The following is a 15391-nucleotide window of genomic DNA, read 5'->3' on the forward strand; positions in this document are numbered from 1 at the left end:
TTAAGTACATTCTGCGATTGACATTTCAGCTATCAAGACTGGTTTATCGTTTATCAATTATCTTGAACCGCTTCCAAAACAAACTAAGAGAGACGTAGCATTTTCGTCTCTTATTGCAAAAAAGAGTATCAATGTTAAGTCACTCGTTCCTCCATGATAGGACGAAATCAAACTAACGTCTGCAGGCAGAGTTGCCAGGTTATTTATTAAAAAATCTGTCAAAACTCAAAAATATGTCTGTATTTGTCCGGATCTACTATATATCAGGAAATTTTTGCCGGGCTTCATTTTCGGTGAGCAAAAAAAAGGTCTCCCCACCTATCAAACAGAGGCCAAAACCGTAAAGATCTAGCGAGATCTGACAAAATTTAGGAAAATTTGGAAAATCTGGGAAAATTAGTTTAGATTGTTTTTTACGTTTCGTCTTAGACTCGTCAGTGCAGAGCAGTTCAAATTGAACTGCTTATTGCAAACTTAAACAGTTCAATTTGAACCGCTAAGCAGACGAAAAGTTAATGCTATTTGCAAAACAATTATATATTTGGTACCGAAGTACCACGTCTTTCCTGACGTGCCGAACGAAAACGTGGACGTAAAGACATTGCACTCCGTTGCAAAACAAAAAGTGTTCTGTAAATAGCAGAAACTTTACGTCTGCTTAGCGGTTCAAATTGAACAGCCGAGTTTAGCACTAAGCAGTTCAATTTGAACTACTCTGCACTGATGAGTCAAAGACGAAACGTAAAAATAATAAAAATGGTTATGTGCCCTAGCACAAAATTTGGCTAACCCCTAACTGAACATATATGTTGTCTCGATAAAAGTGAAGGGAAAGTTATTTTTGTAAAGGTAAGTCGATTTCTATGGCGGCGCCATTTTAGTTCCCTGGTAACGTAACGAAACGTGAGAGAGAAATAAAATCGGCTCAAAAAGGCTGCCAAACAAGTGGTAGCTTTCTTGGATTTTATGTGATGTAGTCAAACTTAACCGAAAATATCAAAATGTTTTTTGCAACCTGGCCACATCGAGAATCATTTTGCACATTTGCGAGAGAGCATGGAGAGAAATGTAATACGCACAGCGAGCCACGTGGTTTTACGCGACCTACTGGCCTCAGCCCTTAATAGAGAAATTGCTGCCAGCAAGACATGCTTGCTGATTGCAGATTGTTTTTCACATTTACAGACTTTTGAAACCCTGTATGCAGATATTTGAAATTTTTCCCTGGTATCTCTGATAATCAGTAGAATTTCCATTCTCATTCTTTCATCGATATTTTGACAATCTATGACGTTTGGCTATAAAGAGTGTCTAAAATGTGATAAATCGAAGTAATTACACCCCAGAAGCTTTTTGGAAACCAAAACCACTACAAATTCGAACACCAACAGGTAAAAGTAATTGTGGATCGTTTTCTGTCTTTATATAATGTCAAAGCTTCGGTTGAATACCGGTACTGCATACTATGGGATTTTCACTGAAGAGCGAAAATAAAAGAAAGAACACAATTTTGAAACTACAGTTCCGCTTATGTCGTTGACATGGATCTCCTTCTCATAATATGCAAGCACAGCTGAGAGTGACATTTATTTTTCGTCATTTTCGTAAATTTTGAGACTATGAAAATTACTTTTTTAGCTCTGACTAGCAGCTCATTTGATAGGCGCTCTCTCAGTGAATTGAAAACGACGTTTGTTATTTAAAGGGTGAAACTGACGACGGTTTATGGACTATTCAAACCATTCCGATTCGGTTCTGAGCCGAAGAAGTGTGAATACATTCATTGAAACGAGTGAAAGACTGTGCCGGTACTCACATCGGAAAGGTTTGAATAGACCTTATTCTGAGCTTCAATTAATGGTGCAATGGATGAAAAGGGTTATTCAGCGCGTCAGTTAGCGGTTTTATATTGAATATGAAGTATAAAAATATGAAGGGCCGTATATTCTTTTCCACGTAATACGATAAAAAATTTCGGCGCTTTTATCTAGATTCATCTAAATGAAAACATGTTTGTATCTCTTAGAATAATCGAAAATCCTAGGGTTGGGTTTCTCGCTCCGAAAGATATGCGACCTCTTAACTTTTTGTTTGTTTCCATATGGCTCACTGTTACATTTTGAGCCCTATTTCTATAACATATTTCGATAGTTGAAGGATCGGGAAAACATATTTTTGCATATGGAAGGGCTAAAAAATAGTTGACAAACCCAACTTAATGGCTAGATGACTTACACTACTTGCGTAAGAAAAAAAGAGTGGAAGAGCGAAATAAAATTCGTGATCAAACTCACCTCACATCGATTTCCGATCCACGAATGTCTGCACAATATGTTCCGATGGCAGTAATCTGTGCCTCGCTGAGTCCGGTAACCGTAATTCCCATCCAGCGTAGCTGAGGCAAAGATCCCAACAGAGCATGCATAAAAAGCGACTCGATCCGCTGTTTCTTTGGTCGATCGAGCACGATTATGCCGTCGAGTTTGATGTGGCTGATAGGGCTAGATTTGAATAATTTCGATATTACTTTCAATGTGCGCGGAGCATCATCCAGATGTATGATCCAGTTGCAGATTTTTAATGTGTTGAGGGAACTGTGCAAAAAAAATGATTATGAGATTCAATAAAAATAATCTATTCTTATTATCCATAACTCATACCAAAAGCTAGCATTGAGTGTTGTGAAGAAACTGATGATATCTTTGTCGGAAAGTATCAATGGAGTTGACGAACTGCTGCCTAGTCCGGTACGAGCCGGACCGGATAGATCCAACTCCCGAAGATTTACGAAACCAGTTAGATATGGTAGTATATGGGGTCCTTTCATCGAAACGTGGTCGGCGAAAATGACCTGTCAAAAGATCGACCATTACTTATTCATCCGTTCGATATCATCAACCCACCCACCCGAATACATACCTGAGCGTTCGCCATCTTGAGATTAACCACCGACCGGCACTCATAAGCAGCGTTGGTCATAGCAAGATCACTTTTGAACATAGACAAATTCATCCGGCAATTGTTGAGTCCTAACTCGCGGATCGAAGTGAGTGATAGGAAACCACGAACTGAAGCCAGCGTGCCGATATTATCTATCCTGAAACTCCAGCCATCTAAGCTAAGCAGTCTAAGTGTAATGCAACTACCCAAGGCACGTGCTGACATTCCAACGGCGGCATCTTCCAGGGCGATTCGGGGTGATCCGAGGCTGAGCATTTGTAAGCTAGGGGATTCGCTGGCACCTAAAACAGTTGGTAGAATTTCACTTAACCTGGATGCACCCTCCAGTTTGATTGAGTGAAGGGTAGTGGAGACGCGTACAGTTTCTCCTAAACACATGGAATCCTCTAAAGAAAGTTGAGCTTTGCTGAGGTCGAGACCGTGAAGACGTGAATAGGAATCTCGTGCTGCCAATAGCAGCTCGTGAAGCGTTCCAGAATTGTGCGGACCACCATCGCAAGCTGGTGTAGGATACCAGGTTCGTGAAATAACAGAATCGGTGCTTCGCTTATCCGGTGGGCCTTCCATTGGTTGACGTGGCAGTGTTGCCGAACGACCCATGTTTGAAGTGGAGTTAAGGACTCCTCGGGGCAGTGATGAAAATATACCGGTTGGATAGGAACGTGGTGATGGAGCTCCTGTCAGTGAGGATTGCTTAATAAGGCCAGAGTTTCCAGAGCTGCTACCGGAGCCTGAACCCATGCTAACACCACTGGAAGAAGGTGGATCATCGCGGGCACCCCAACTAGACGCGAGGGCTAGGTATGACAGGGGACGCGCAGTCAGTAAGCTAGCTAGAGCACCAACGGCGCCGCGCTCGCAACGAAGATGCGGGAATGAGAGACGCGTTACGTGTGGGCATTTTTCCAACATGGAACAAATCTGAACTAATTGTGAGGTGCACAGTCCAAGATCCAGCATTAGATTACTGAGCTTGGGCTGCCGTGGGATTGATCTACAAAGGCCTGTCACTACGGATTGTAATTTGAGGATGGGAGGATCTTCTTCCAATAACGTGAGGATCAGTTCAAAGCTTTCCAATCTTGGTTTCAGTATAGCTTTCGATATGCAAGTAGCCAAATAGTTAATGTCTGAATCCCGGACTTCATTTTCGATCAATGAAGTAATTCGAAGTGTTGTAACGCTCTCGTTCTTCGACAAGGCGTCTAGGAAGATATCCATAACGTTTCGGGACTCCAACAGCATATTTTTCTCGATTTGATAGACTAGTTCTAGATTTTTTAGCGTACACGTGGGACTTTTGAGCGCAAGACCCCAGCCTTGTAACTCGGCAGGTGCCGATTTTATTTGAACCCAAATGGGTTTCGCTTCCAATGGCGGTATCGGAGGAGACTTTGAAATACCTAAGATTTCGCAAAGAGCAGTAAGGTTGGCTTCAGTTTCTCCGCCAGCAAGTGCCAAAGAAAAGATAGTCTGAGGGCTTAGCCAAAGTGGGGTTAGTTTTGACAGAAGCAAATGTGCACGAGATCCCAACAGTGACATTGCATATGTGAGAACTTTAAGAATCTCTTGTTCGACTTCATCTCCAATTGCAAGTCCTGCTACTTCTGCAGCTAGTAATCCTGGACGACTGGCTAATGATACCAAGTAGTTGGCTGCTAAAAATTCAGCAATTCCTGGGCAGATGGTTGTATAGAGAAACTCGGATTTTCTCTTTGCAGTTCTTCCAAATAGTGGTGCCTTATCCAAACATCCGATAATGTTGGTTTCCGGTGATGAACAGTACATTTTCAGTTCAGCTGAAGTGACAGTGGAACGTTTAGTTTTCAGACAGAATAATGCTAACCTTCCTAGCTCTGTCACTTGGGTATGTGAAGAATTCGCTGCAACACAGTTGAATACAGAAGCAATTACATCAATTTCGTCCGTCAACAAGTCGCCTCCGTTAGATCCATAGATCGCTGCAATAGCCAAACAGCCTAGTGAAGTTCTAGCTATGTTTCTAAGATGACGACAGTTTTGAACACAATCGACAAGTCTGGATGGAGCACCCCACTGTCCACCACCGAGTAGAGAAACGGACCGACCCCAGGCAATACCTTCGAATGTCACATGCCGTTGCATCAACGGAAGTAGTTCGCCACACGACGATGTAACGCTGATTAGAATAACTCGTGCTTCTGGAAATAATCTTCCCTCTAACAAATCAGTGATATCTTTTTGTAAGGACTTGCTCTTCCGAGATTTACTCTGTACATCGTAACCATCCAACACTATGAGCAGTTTACTTTTCAGTGATTCAAGGGTACTCCAGGCGGCACTGAAACCACCGAAACCAGATGCGAATGGACTCGGTGAACCGCGAGGTAGCAGTTCCTTGCCTACGTAATGTGCTAACGATCCCTTAATTTCGTTTAATGGTATAAAAAGAGCTAATGCTACAGGTTGGCCTCGTGGAGGCCATGGCGGTTCACGACTCCAGGCGAACAAAATCCGGAGAGCCAGGGCACTACGCGTGACCCAGGGGGGACATTCGATGAGAACCCGACGAGGGGCTTCCAGAAATGGTCCATCCTTTGTTTGAACGGCGGAAAGAATCTGGTCCACCGCAATACATTCATTCAAACCATGCGAATGGATGTGCAGTCTTAATTCGGGTTCCAACCGGGCCGGGCACAGGACACCAGGAGCTACCGGTTGCACCCAGGTTGGTAGCACCGGTTCCTTGAGGGCTAGTTCGGTGTACAGTGTCTTCAGGTAGCGAGACAGTCGAGCTTGTGGGTCTCGCCGGCTGTCCGACGTTAGGCATGCTGGCGGTCCAGGTGGCGACGGGCACTCAAGAGATATATACGAACCGGATAGTTCGTACTCAGTCCGGTAGGAAGTTGGTGTTGTAATTTGGTGCTGCTGATGATTCTGGTTAGTTTTCGTTGGGTAGCACTGTAATAAAAGAGAGAGAGAGAAACAAATAATTAATCAGATCGCTCGGTACGGCTGTAACGGTTATTGATGTATAAAAACTGCGAGTAGTAAAGACCTGAAATTCGTGATTCAATCAAGTTTAATAATTCAATTCATATTGTTTTGCAGTACTTTTTATTAAAACTTCAAAGTTACACCATTAGATAGTAACATTTCTCCTGCTCGGGAATAAAACCTAGAGCCTATAGCTTTGGAATCGAACAGTATTTTTCGATTAGTCGAAATTCTATACTCTTTAAAGGGTTTATTAGTTTGGGGACAAAATCGATCTTTTTGGCAGCATGCAACTGCAGAACCACCTGCCAGTAGTGACAGCTGGCCAAATCTAGCGAAAAAATTACTTTAACTTTTTGCTTGCGGCTTTCATAGCTTTTTACCATGTTTGAAAGGGTTTGGACTAGAGACAATTGCAACCTTTTAACTGCCATATTGACGGAGTAAGGGTGGTTCTATTGATTTTTATTTGGTTTTTGAAGCAACCCCTCCATTGAAACATTTGCAACTATCAGGGATATTTTAGACATATTTTTTTGAAGATGTATTTCTTGCATTAACAAAAACTTGTGAGTTTTAAAATTTATTTTTTCACATTTCCAGTTTTTGTGGATTTTTTAGTAAAAAATAAAAATGTTTTGCACATTAGGTTTTATATTTTTACATGTGGAAAACCACAATTTTCGAGTTTTCTTCGAAAACTTTATATTGAACTATGCGTCTCCTTTAATGTTCTATTAGAAGGAAACGCATGGTTCATAACTACTAGAACTATTTTTTCAATTTTTGAAGTGAAGCGGTTGCTTCAAAAATCAAATAAAATGAAAATCAATTTAACCATCCTAACTTCGCAAATATGACAGGTAAAGGGTTGAAGTTTTGGGAAAACTGTCTCCAGTCTAAGCTCTTTCAAATATCGTAGAATGACATGATTTCTCTTTGGGAGGATAATTAACATTGCTACCCGTCTATAGCTTTGATAAGCAGGAAATTATGTAGTGTTGATAAAAAAAAATATGAATATTGAAGGCTCATAGAATTTCTCGCTAAAAATACAATGCCATGGGCACCAGGCGGCTGCCAGGATCGATTGAATGACAGCTATCAAAGCCAAAATGACATAAACAACTTTTTATGCAGACTACAAGTTACTAGCCGCTACCTAATTTTGGGTCTAGATCTACCAAATTTTTGCCTAAAGTCTACGTCTTATTTTTTTTAATTTTTCAAGTAATTCAACTTAGTTCAACTAGTCGGCCGGGCCGCGCGTTTCTTCGATTGATCAAAACGACAGTTGAAATTGCGTATTCAACCAAATGCATGATGCTTGAGAGCAGAATTGCAATTTGTCACGTCGAATGACCTTGACAGCAGGGATGCCAGGTCATTTTTTCAAAAATCTGTGATCAAGTCAAAAACCTGTCTGTGAAATTCTGAGCCCGTTTCCCGTACCATAATAGCAGATCGAAATCAATTTGGTGAGCAAAAAAAATAAAAGGTCTCACTATCAACACGCTCCGTACCTTTTTCCTCTACCGTTCTGTAATTTTTGGTGCTAAACTGTGCTCGATTTAAAAAATCTGTGATTTATTCCAGAATCTGTGAAAATCTGTGATCATTTTAAAAAATCTGTGGCATCTTTAAAATCTGTGCAGAAAATTGAAAATCTGTGAAACACATATTAATCTGTGAACCTGACATCCCTGCTTGACAGACTGACTAACAACATTGTCGACTGTAATCTATACTGTGAAAGTGATTATCAAATGAGACACTCCGTAGTTCTATGACCAAGTAGAAGTATACTCAAAGACAGGCGACTTTTTTGTTTTCTCTCTAATTCTCCTAAGCCCTGTTGAAGTAAAAAAAAATCAATGAGAGTACTAACATAAACAAAAATTGATAAAGTTCATTGTTCTTTGCAAAAAGTCATCGGAGTTTATTGGTGTGAATGAATATAATTCAATGTTTATGCTGTGTGACCGGAGAAATGAAGATAATATCAATCGCATCGGCAATCCATGAGCGTTCTGACGAGTGAAATGTCCAGAGAGTTTTAGAAATCGGCAAAGGACCGATGTTTGTAGGGTGACAAAATGATCAAAATTTGTCACTCATCTATAGCCGATCACGAATAAGAAAAAAAAAATTATTATGAAATTACCAAATCGCGAGGAAGTTTAAAAAGTTATTTATATTGTTCTGACGTGAAGTTTTTCAACCAAAAACGGATTTGAAAAATCAAAATAATTGGAATTGCGAAAGTAAACATTTGCCTAAAAATACATCCCAGAGGTTGAAATCGAACCAACAAACTATTTCCACCCATAAAATTGTTGATTTAAATTTCGCAATAATTATAGTTTCGGATTTACCGGTCTGTTAAATAAGAACGGCTGTTATATTCTGCCCGACGTTTCGACCACTGGTTATGGTCTTTTTCAAGGGAAACTGTAAGTAACATAACCATTAGGTTATGAAAGATATTACAAAAACATTAAAACTTTGTGGTACCCCTTTATCTTATCGTTTCTCGTCTAAAAATCGTATGCCCACGAACGGTTGTTTACATAATACGTGGTTTTAATCACATTTTCTTTCTTATCGTTCATCCAGTGAAGCCGTTTGAGCAAATGGAGAAAAACAACGATGAATGTTTCGACTATGGTTTCAAATCCTATTTGGAATAATCGTATATTCTCAGATCAATTTTTGATTAGTCGATGAACCGTTGGTTTATCTTTAAAAGGCAGGCAAATTTTACCACTTTCCTTCTACATCTACTGAATAAATGATCAGAAAAAGAGTTTCGCCTTTTTTCGATTTGTTTACTTTTATGCTTTCTGTGTGAATTATGAAGTTACGCCCTTGCGCATTTTTCATGAAATTGGTTGGATTTCGCAACTAAGATAAAACTGCGGGTAATTTTGTCGTCTCATTTACTATTTCCAGTATAAAAAGGTTCGTGAACCATCTAAAATAAATAGTTTCGCCCTTCCTTACTAACAATTGAAGTATCGCCCTATTTGTTGGTATGGAACACGGAGGGCGAAACTTACGTAAACAAATGGAATGACATTTTCGCCCTTTATAGTTCTTTGTATTACTAAGATTGAGATTTTTATAGAATCCGAATTTTTAGGCAAAATTGTTGCATTTATTGGTAGGTGAAACTCGATTTGTTTACTTTTGTAAGATTCGCCCTACTTTGAAAAACAGCTGAAATGTGTTTGTTCAACTTTATTTTAACTAATTATTGGCGACGTTTTAATTCCTTAGTTTCACCGTTATTTCTGGATATGAAGTCAACTTCTGCAAGATATAAGGAAGATAATTCCATCGTAAAAAAAAATTGCATGGGGACTGAAATGCCTAACGCAAGTCTATGAACAAAAATGTGATTTTCTAGCAACTACTATTTGAATACTCTTCTTTATTTACCAAATCAATTAAGCTAAGGCCAACGGCATATCTCATTCAATAGTTGTATTATCAAGGAATAGTATCCTCGATTTGAAAAGATTATCGAATCAAAAGGAAATTATATGGAATAATTTAATGTACACACATTAAACAAAAGCAACACATCTAAATATTTCAAATGGATCCAACGACAGAGAGGTTATATTTTATTCATGCAAACTCTTACAGTTCTGTTTATCGGTCCACTTTTACTGCATAACACATGTTATCATTCAATAACTGTACGACTGAGGTAAACAGTAGTTGTACGTTCAGCTGTAGATCATGCACTACTTGAGGACGTACTACTCGAAAAAAAACGACACGAAAAAAAAGGTCGGCACTGCCAGGTCATAGTTAAAAAGCTGCATCGGTTTGTCTCCACTATGCGGGATTCACATTACACAGAAGCAGGTTTAAAAATACTTTTGCAAATTGCAGTAAACTCGGAAAAGTGTACATGACAGCCCAATACCAAGCGTCGGTGACGGTGGGATACAGGGAAAACTGAACCACCGCCATGTGGTCCTGCTACGATGGAATGTACATAGAAGAGCTTCGCAGAATTGTGAGGAGAAAAAAAACACAGAAGAGACCATGAATGGAAATGCGGAAACTTTTGACGTGGAACTTTGTACACGAAGCTAGTGCAGAACTGTCATATGCGTTCCTCGCCTTCAGCAACTTGAATGTTATAAACATGTGCATATTTTACTCTCTCATGGGGCGATAATAAAATGGTTACTAGTTCAGAAACAAACAGCATCTCGTGAAGGCGTACTATATTCAGAACACATTCGAATTTCCGGCGGTGTGGGATGCTAACGATATGTGAATAGCGAATTTCCGGCTCCTGCGACGAAAGCATACTCAGCTTGTACGTGTGACATTAGCCAGAATAAGAAAGCAATTTGTATAGCAAAAGAAAAAAAAACGAATGTCATTTACGTTGCAAGAAGTTCTAAATAATCCGTTTACAATTTATCAAACTCATTGACAATGGCAAAAAATTACTACAATAGCCCAACAATGACGATGGAGCTGAATAGCTTGAAGAAAAGCAAAACCGCATTATGCACTTATCCTTTCTCGTCCGGCCTCTTCATAGAACGAGCACAAACTAGCACGTAGATCCTCATTCAACATTGCTTTCAAATCTTTTATCATATTTTTCTCCCGTCCATCTGTAGCTATATAGCTCGGATCGAATGCAGAAGAAACAACAAAGTTCCAATGTAACCAATGCTAAAAGCTTCACTCACTCGAGGTGAGCTGGGAGATAGAATGCACCAGTAGGTTAAGTGCATCCCATCCCCGCACGCAAGCAGTTGCAAAGATATATGCCGACGATAAATGCCAACGAGATAATTTTCCGACTTAACAATCGTGTGCTTTTCTTTCGGTGTATTTCACTTGCTAAAGCAGGTTACCGCGATCGTCAACAACTGGGTGCTTTACACGCGAAACATATTGAACAATTCGACATCCCCGCAACAAAAGGGCCTAACTGCAAATGACAGTTTCTCTTCGTTTGGTTTTTCTTTAATGACTTATCGCACTGATTTTATATTTGACCCCTTACTCTTCGCAAAACTTTCAAGGTAAAACCACAAGCTTTCGATTCAATGGCTCCGTATTAACCAAAAGCGAAAGCAAACAAACAGAGGCTCTCATTTGCAGTTAGGCCCTTTTGTCGTGGGACTATCGAATGCGTTAAGGTATTAGAATTTATGAGATTTACTTGAATCTGTACCCAACTTTTAACACGAAAACGTAAATTTACATGCTTCAGTACTTGGAAATCAACAGAACGCATGAAATGAAATTCAGGCCTATTTGCGTACAAGCTTTACGTGGCCGATTTAGCTGAGTTTTTAGATAATTTTTTTTTGTATTGGATCTCTTTGTCACTTTTTTTCTAGGGGGAGAGGAGCTTCCATTTTCCTCCTGCGAGGATTGAGGGGCAGTTTGTTCGCGGTTCCTCTCGTCATTCATTGCCGCATCGGTGGTATTGTTGTTGATTTCGTTGCTAGTTGCTGTAGATGCGTCTTGTTGTACATTGTTTGCAGTTGCTGGTTGGTTGGATGGTAAGCTGTTAACTGCAGCTGGTATACTTTGTTATATAGGGGATACGTTGGTTGGTTTCGTTGAAGGGGATGCTTCACTGTTGTTGGTGACTGTCACAGGTGTACAGGGGTTGCTTGGGGTTGGTGTGAAGGGAGCACCGTTGTCCTTTGGTGTAGTTGTCTCCTTGTCCAGTTTATCACATGGCTTACCATAGTGAACAGCTTTTTGGCAATATTGACATGTGGCCATCTGATTGTCATTGTGGTAACAAGTGATTTGCACGGGATTCTTGTATCCTAACCGAATGTCACATAAGAAGGTATAGGCCAAGCGCATGCGTAACAAACGTACGCCATTTAGAATACCGGGGAAAAAATTCTTCCCCTTTTCTTTTTCGATAGAGTGAATCTCTCCGTATTGGGACACAGTTTTGCGAATATAAGGATCGATGACGCTTGAGGGAAGATCATGCACACGCAGTTTTATAGCACTATCTTCCATATATACTGGAATGTTGTACTTGATATTTTCATGCTCCACATAGTGCACATTATTATTGTCTTTAGCGAATTGAATTGCATCCAACTTTTTATAGAACTGGATATAAACAACATTATTGGTCTTATTGCATTGAAGTAAATGCACACGTTTAATGTCAAGATGCATTTGCTCCTTAAGCAAACCTTCAAGTTCTCGTATCGAAGGTTGAATTTTGCACTGCCTGAAGTCAACAACAATTGTATTCTTTCGTAGTAGCTTTTGTTCGTTTGGTTCACTCATTTCGAGATCGTTCTATTGTTCACTACACAATACTGTACTTGGTTTCTTCTTTCCCGAACGTACGCGGTTTTGTTTTATCGACTGACTTGGATGAGATGAGAAAGCGAACTGAATGTGCCTTATTTGATACTCGTATGTGTTTGGCTCAGGAGCAAGGGTGCCAGGTCATTTCTTAAAAAATCTTTGCTCGAACCCAAAATCAGTCTGTAAAAAATCCAGCCCTCTGCTGGGCCGCCATGTTCATGTGACCATCATCTTTTCCGCAAAAACGAAAACAACGAAGAAGTATGTAAACATAAATAAAAGTTTGTTGATGCTAAATATCTGTGATTTGTTGAAACAAAGTTAATTTTTATATATTTGATTATAAATGTGATATCGTTATGAAACGTGCGGTGCCAAATTGTAATACTGATTTCACAATCGATTACGTGTTGTATTTTACTTAATTTTGTTGACTTTGCTCTCACTGATTTGCTAGCTTTGAAGGCCCCAAAGGACTGTGATGTTGGTTACGATTAGATTTTATATCGTGACGACACAAATGAACAATCATTCATCCATGACAGTTCAGCGTACTGTTTACAAACAAGCTTAAACAAAAATCAAAGAACACATTTCAAACAATCATCTTTACACCTTGCAACTAGTCTCTTTTATTTATTAAATCTCAAAAACAAACCGTATTCAATCGTGAACAAATGTTTTTAAACTCTATTTAGACGGTATGAACCGTCCGATTTGTGAATAGACAAACAAAAATATCTCTGTTTACAAGCAGTACTGCTGAACAGCGATGACAGATAGTAGCCAGATAGTAGTAGTGTCATTTCCGTAGATTGGCATTTTTCTCGGAAGCTCTCGCGGTGAAAAGCTTTTTTTTTGCTCGTCAGACAAAACTAGTTTTCGTAGTTCTCCGTTGATAAATTCCCGTAGATTTCCGTAGAAAAAATCTAATTTCCGTAGATTTTGTCTACGGATCCGAATTCCGTAGATCTGACATCGCTGCTGCTGAACTGTCAAAATGTGTTCATCCGATTGAGGTTAGCTATGACGGTAAGAAACCTAATAGCACTGGCTAGAGCGCTTTATTGTTGCCACCGGGCTGGAAAAATCTGTTTGCACTTCTCATAAGAACATGGCAGTACGGGATCCTTTTCGAGAGCAAAAAAAGGTCTCGCTACTATCAAGCACACTGTCGGAAATATATTTTCACTGTTTTCTCTATCAATTTGAAGATTTTTCAAGGCTCATTGACAGTGTGAGATCGCTTTCGGATATCTGTGCAAATCTGTGCAGCACATTGAGAATCTGTGAAACACAGATTAATCTGTTAATCTGGCATCTCTGCTCAGGAGAATTTACACGTTTTTTTTGTGTAAAAGGGTACAATCTTAGACAAATACATCTAAATTTCATTATTTGAACCTTTCTTAGGATGACACAGCAAAAATTATGAATTTTACAGGTGACATGATTCTACAAACGATACAATTCATAGCTACTTAACTTGTCAAATGATGCAATATGCGTAAAAGCGACACCCAAATCATGGTGGCACCTCGTGTCGATCGTGTTCGCCATGCAGATTGAGCAAATTTTAAACACAGTTCATATGTGAGCATGTATATCTGTTTTCTGTGCCGTAACTGTATAATTTTCATTGTTTGAAACAGAAAATTGGGAGCTGCAAAGACAACAGAGCAGGGAAAGGATTTTTTTCTCACGAAAATAAACTTTTGCCATGAATAAATTATGGAAATTATTTATAAATCATTTTACAAACGGATTTTGTTTTAACTTGCATTTCAACAGATAAACTTGCAATTATCTTCCTCGCACACGTACGCCTCTACTTGTGAAACACAGCGTTAGATCGCCCATTAGCACGCACATTTTTGTCGATGGATAATGTCCGTAAGTTCTCTATCGGTTTCCGAACTTAATGCTCAAACATCTAGATGCCATTTATCATCTCAGGATCAAGAATTAAAGACTTACAGAAATTTCATCCAAATCGGAGAAGGTCGATTCTGATTTTGTCACTTTTTTGTCTTCTTCGATTCTGATTTTGTCACATTCCTGTAATCTGACAAATTACGAAACAAGTTTCGCCTGTGTATTCGCTAAAATCGCGTAATTTTTCACTCCTCAAACACAAGCGAATGTGGGTCGCCTAGCTATTATTGCGATGTCAACTGGGATGTTCGTCTTTCACAATCACTTTGAAGAGTAATTTCGAATGACTCGGCACTCGCTGAGAGTAAGTCATAATAGTAAATGGCAGAGAAAAGTTTTCTCTTTCATCTGGTGTTAAAATTAATACTCTATCTTTCATAGCTCGCTTGCAATTTCTTTCGAAAGTGGAAGTTTACAGGTGGCTTATTGGCCGTTCTCAGAAAAACGCGTGAATTACACACCTAGAAAAAATCGTGTAAATTTACGTCTTCTGAGACCGACATATAACAGATCGGCTGAAAAGTTCGTATCGTTTCTATGAGAGGGCGCTACTAGAATTAAATCCATATCATTTTCAATTAGTACCAACCTTCAAAAGATACGTGTATAAATTTGACAGCTGTCTGATTATTAGTTTGTGAGATATTGCATTTTGAGTGAAGCTACTTTTGTTACTGTGAAAAAAATGGAAAAAAAGCAATTTCGTGTGTTGATGAAACACTACTTTTTGATGAAAAAAAGTGCCGCCGATACCAAAAAATGGCTTGATGAGTGTTATCCAGACTCTGCACCGGGCGAAGCAACAATTCGTACTGGTCATATGACAAAATTTCGTACTGGTCATATGAGCACCGAAGACGATGAACGCAGTGGACGTCCAAAAGAGGCTGTTACCGATGAAAACGTGAAAAATATCCACAAAATGATTTTCAATGACCGTAAAGTGAAGTTGATCGAGATAGCTGACACTCTAAAGATATCAAAGGAACGTGTTGGACATTTTTTTTTTGTTTCAATTATAGAGGCTTTAACATCTTAGGTCATTCGCCTCTTCGGACCAGAAAATTTTTCTGACCCTATGTACGGGGTTGGGAATCGAACCCAGGCGGGCTGCGTGAAAGGCATCGACTATCCCATCACGCTACACCCGTCCCCTCAACGTGTTGGACATATTATTCACGAATAT

General features: G+C 39.5%; 1 protein-coding gene across 1 annotated transcript in view; it reads right to left on the reverse strand.

Annotated features, from left to right (window-relative positions):
- The window catches only part of LOC131438680 (uncharacterized), a 337536-nt gene that overhangs the window by 6231 nt on the left and 315914 nt on the right, over positions 1 to 15391 (reverse strand). The window contains exons 5-7 of the mRNA XM_058608857.1: positions 2920 to 5901; positions 2661 to 2851; positions 2295 to 2594 (exon numbers count right to left, since the gene is read on the reverse strand). Coding sequence (XP_058464840.1) covers positions 2295 to 2594; positions 2661 to 2851; positions 2920 to 5901 — 3473 coding nt within the window. The remainder of the gene's footprint in view (positions 1 to 2294; positions 2595 to 2660; positions 2852 to 2919; positions 5902 to 15391) is intronic.

This window comes from Malaya genurostris, chromosome 1 (assembly GCF_030247185.1).
Source record: "Malaya genurostris strain Urasoe2022 chromosome 1, Malgen_1.1, whole genome shotgun sequence".
Classification (NCBI taxonomy): domain Eukaryota; kingdom Metazoa; phylum Arthropoda; class Insecta; order Diptera; family Culicidae; genus Malaya; species Malaya genurostris.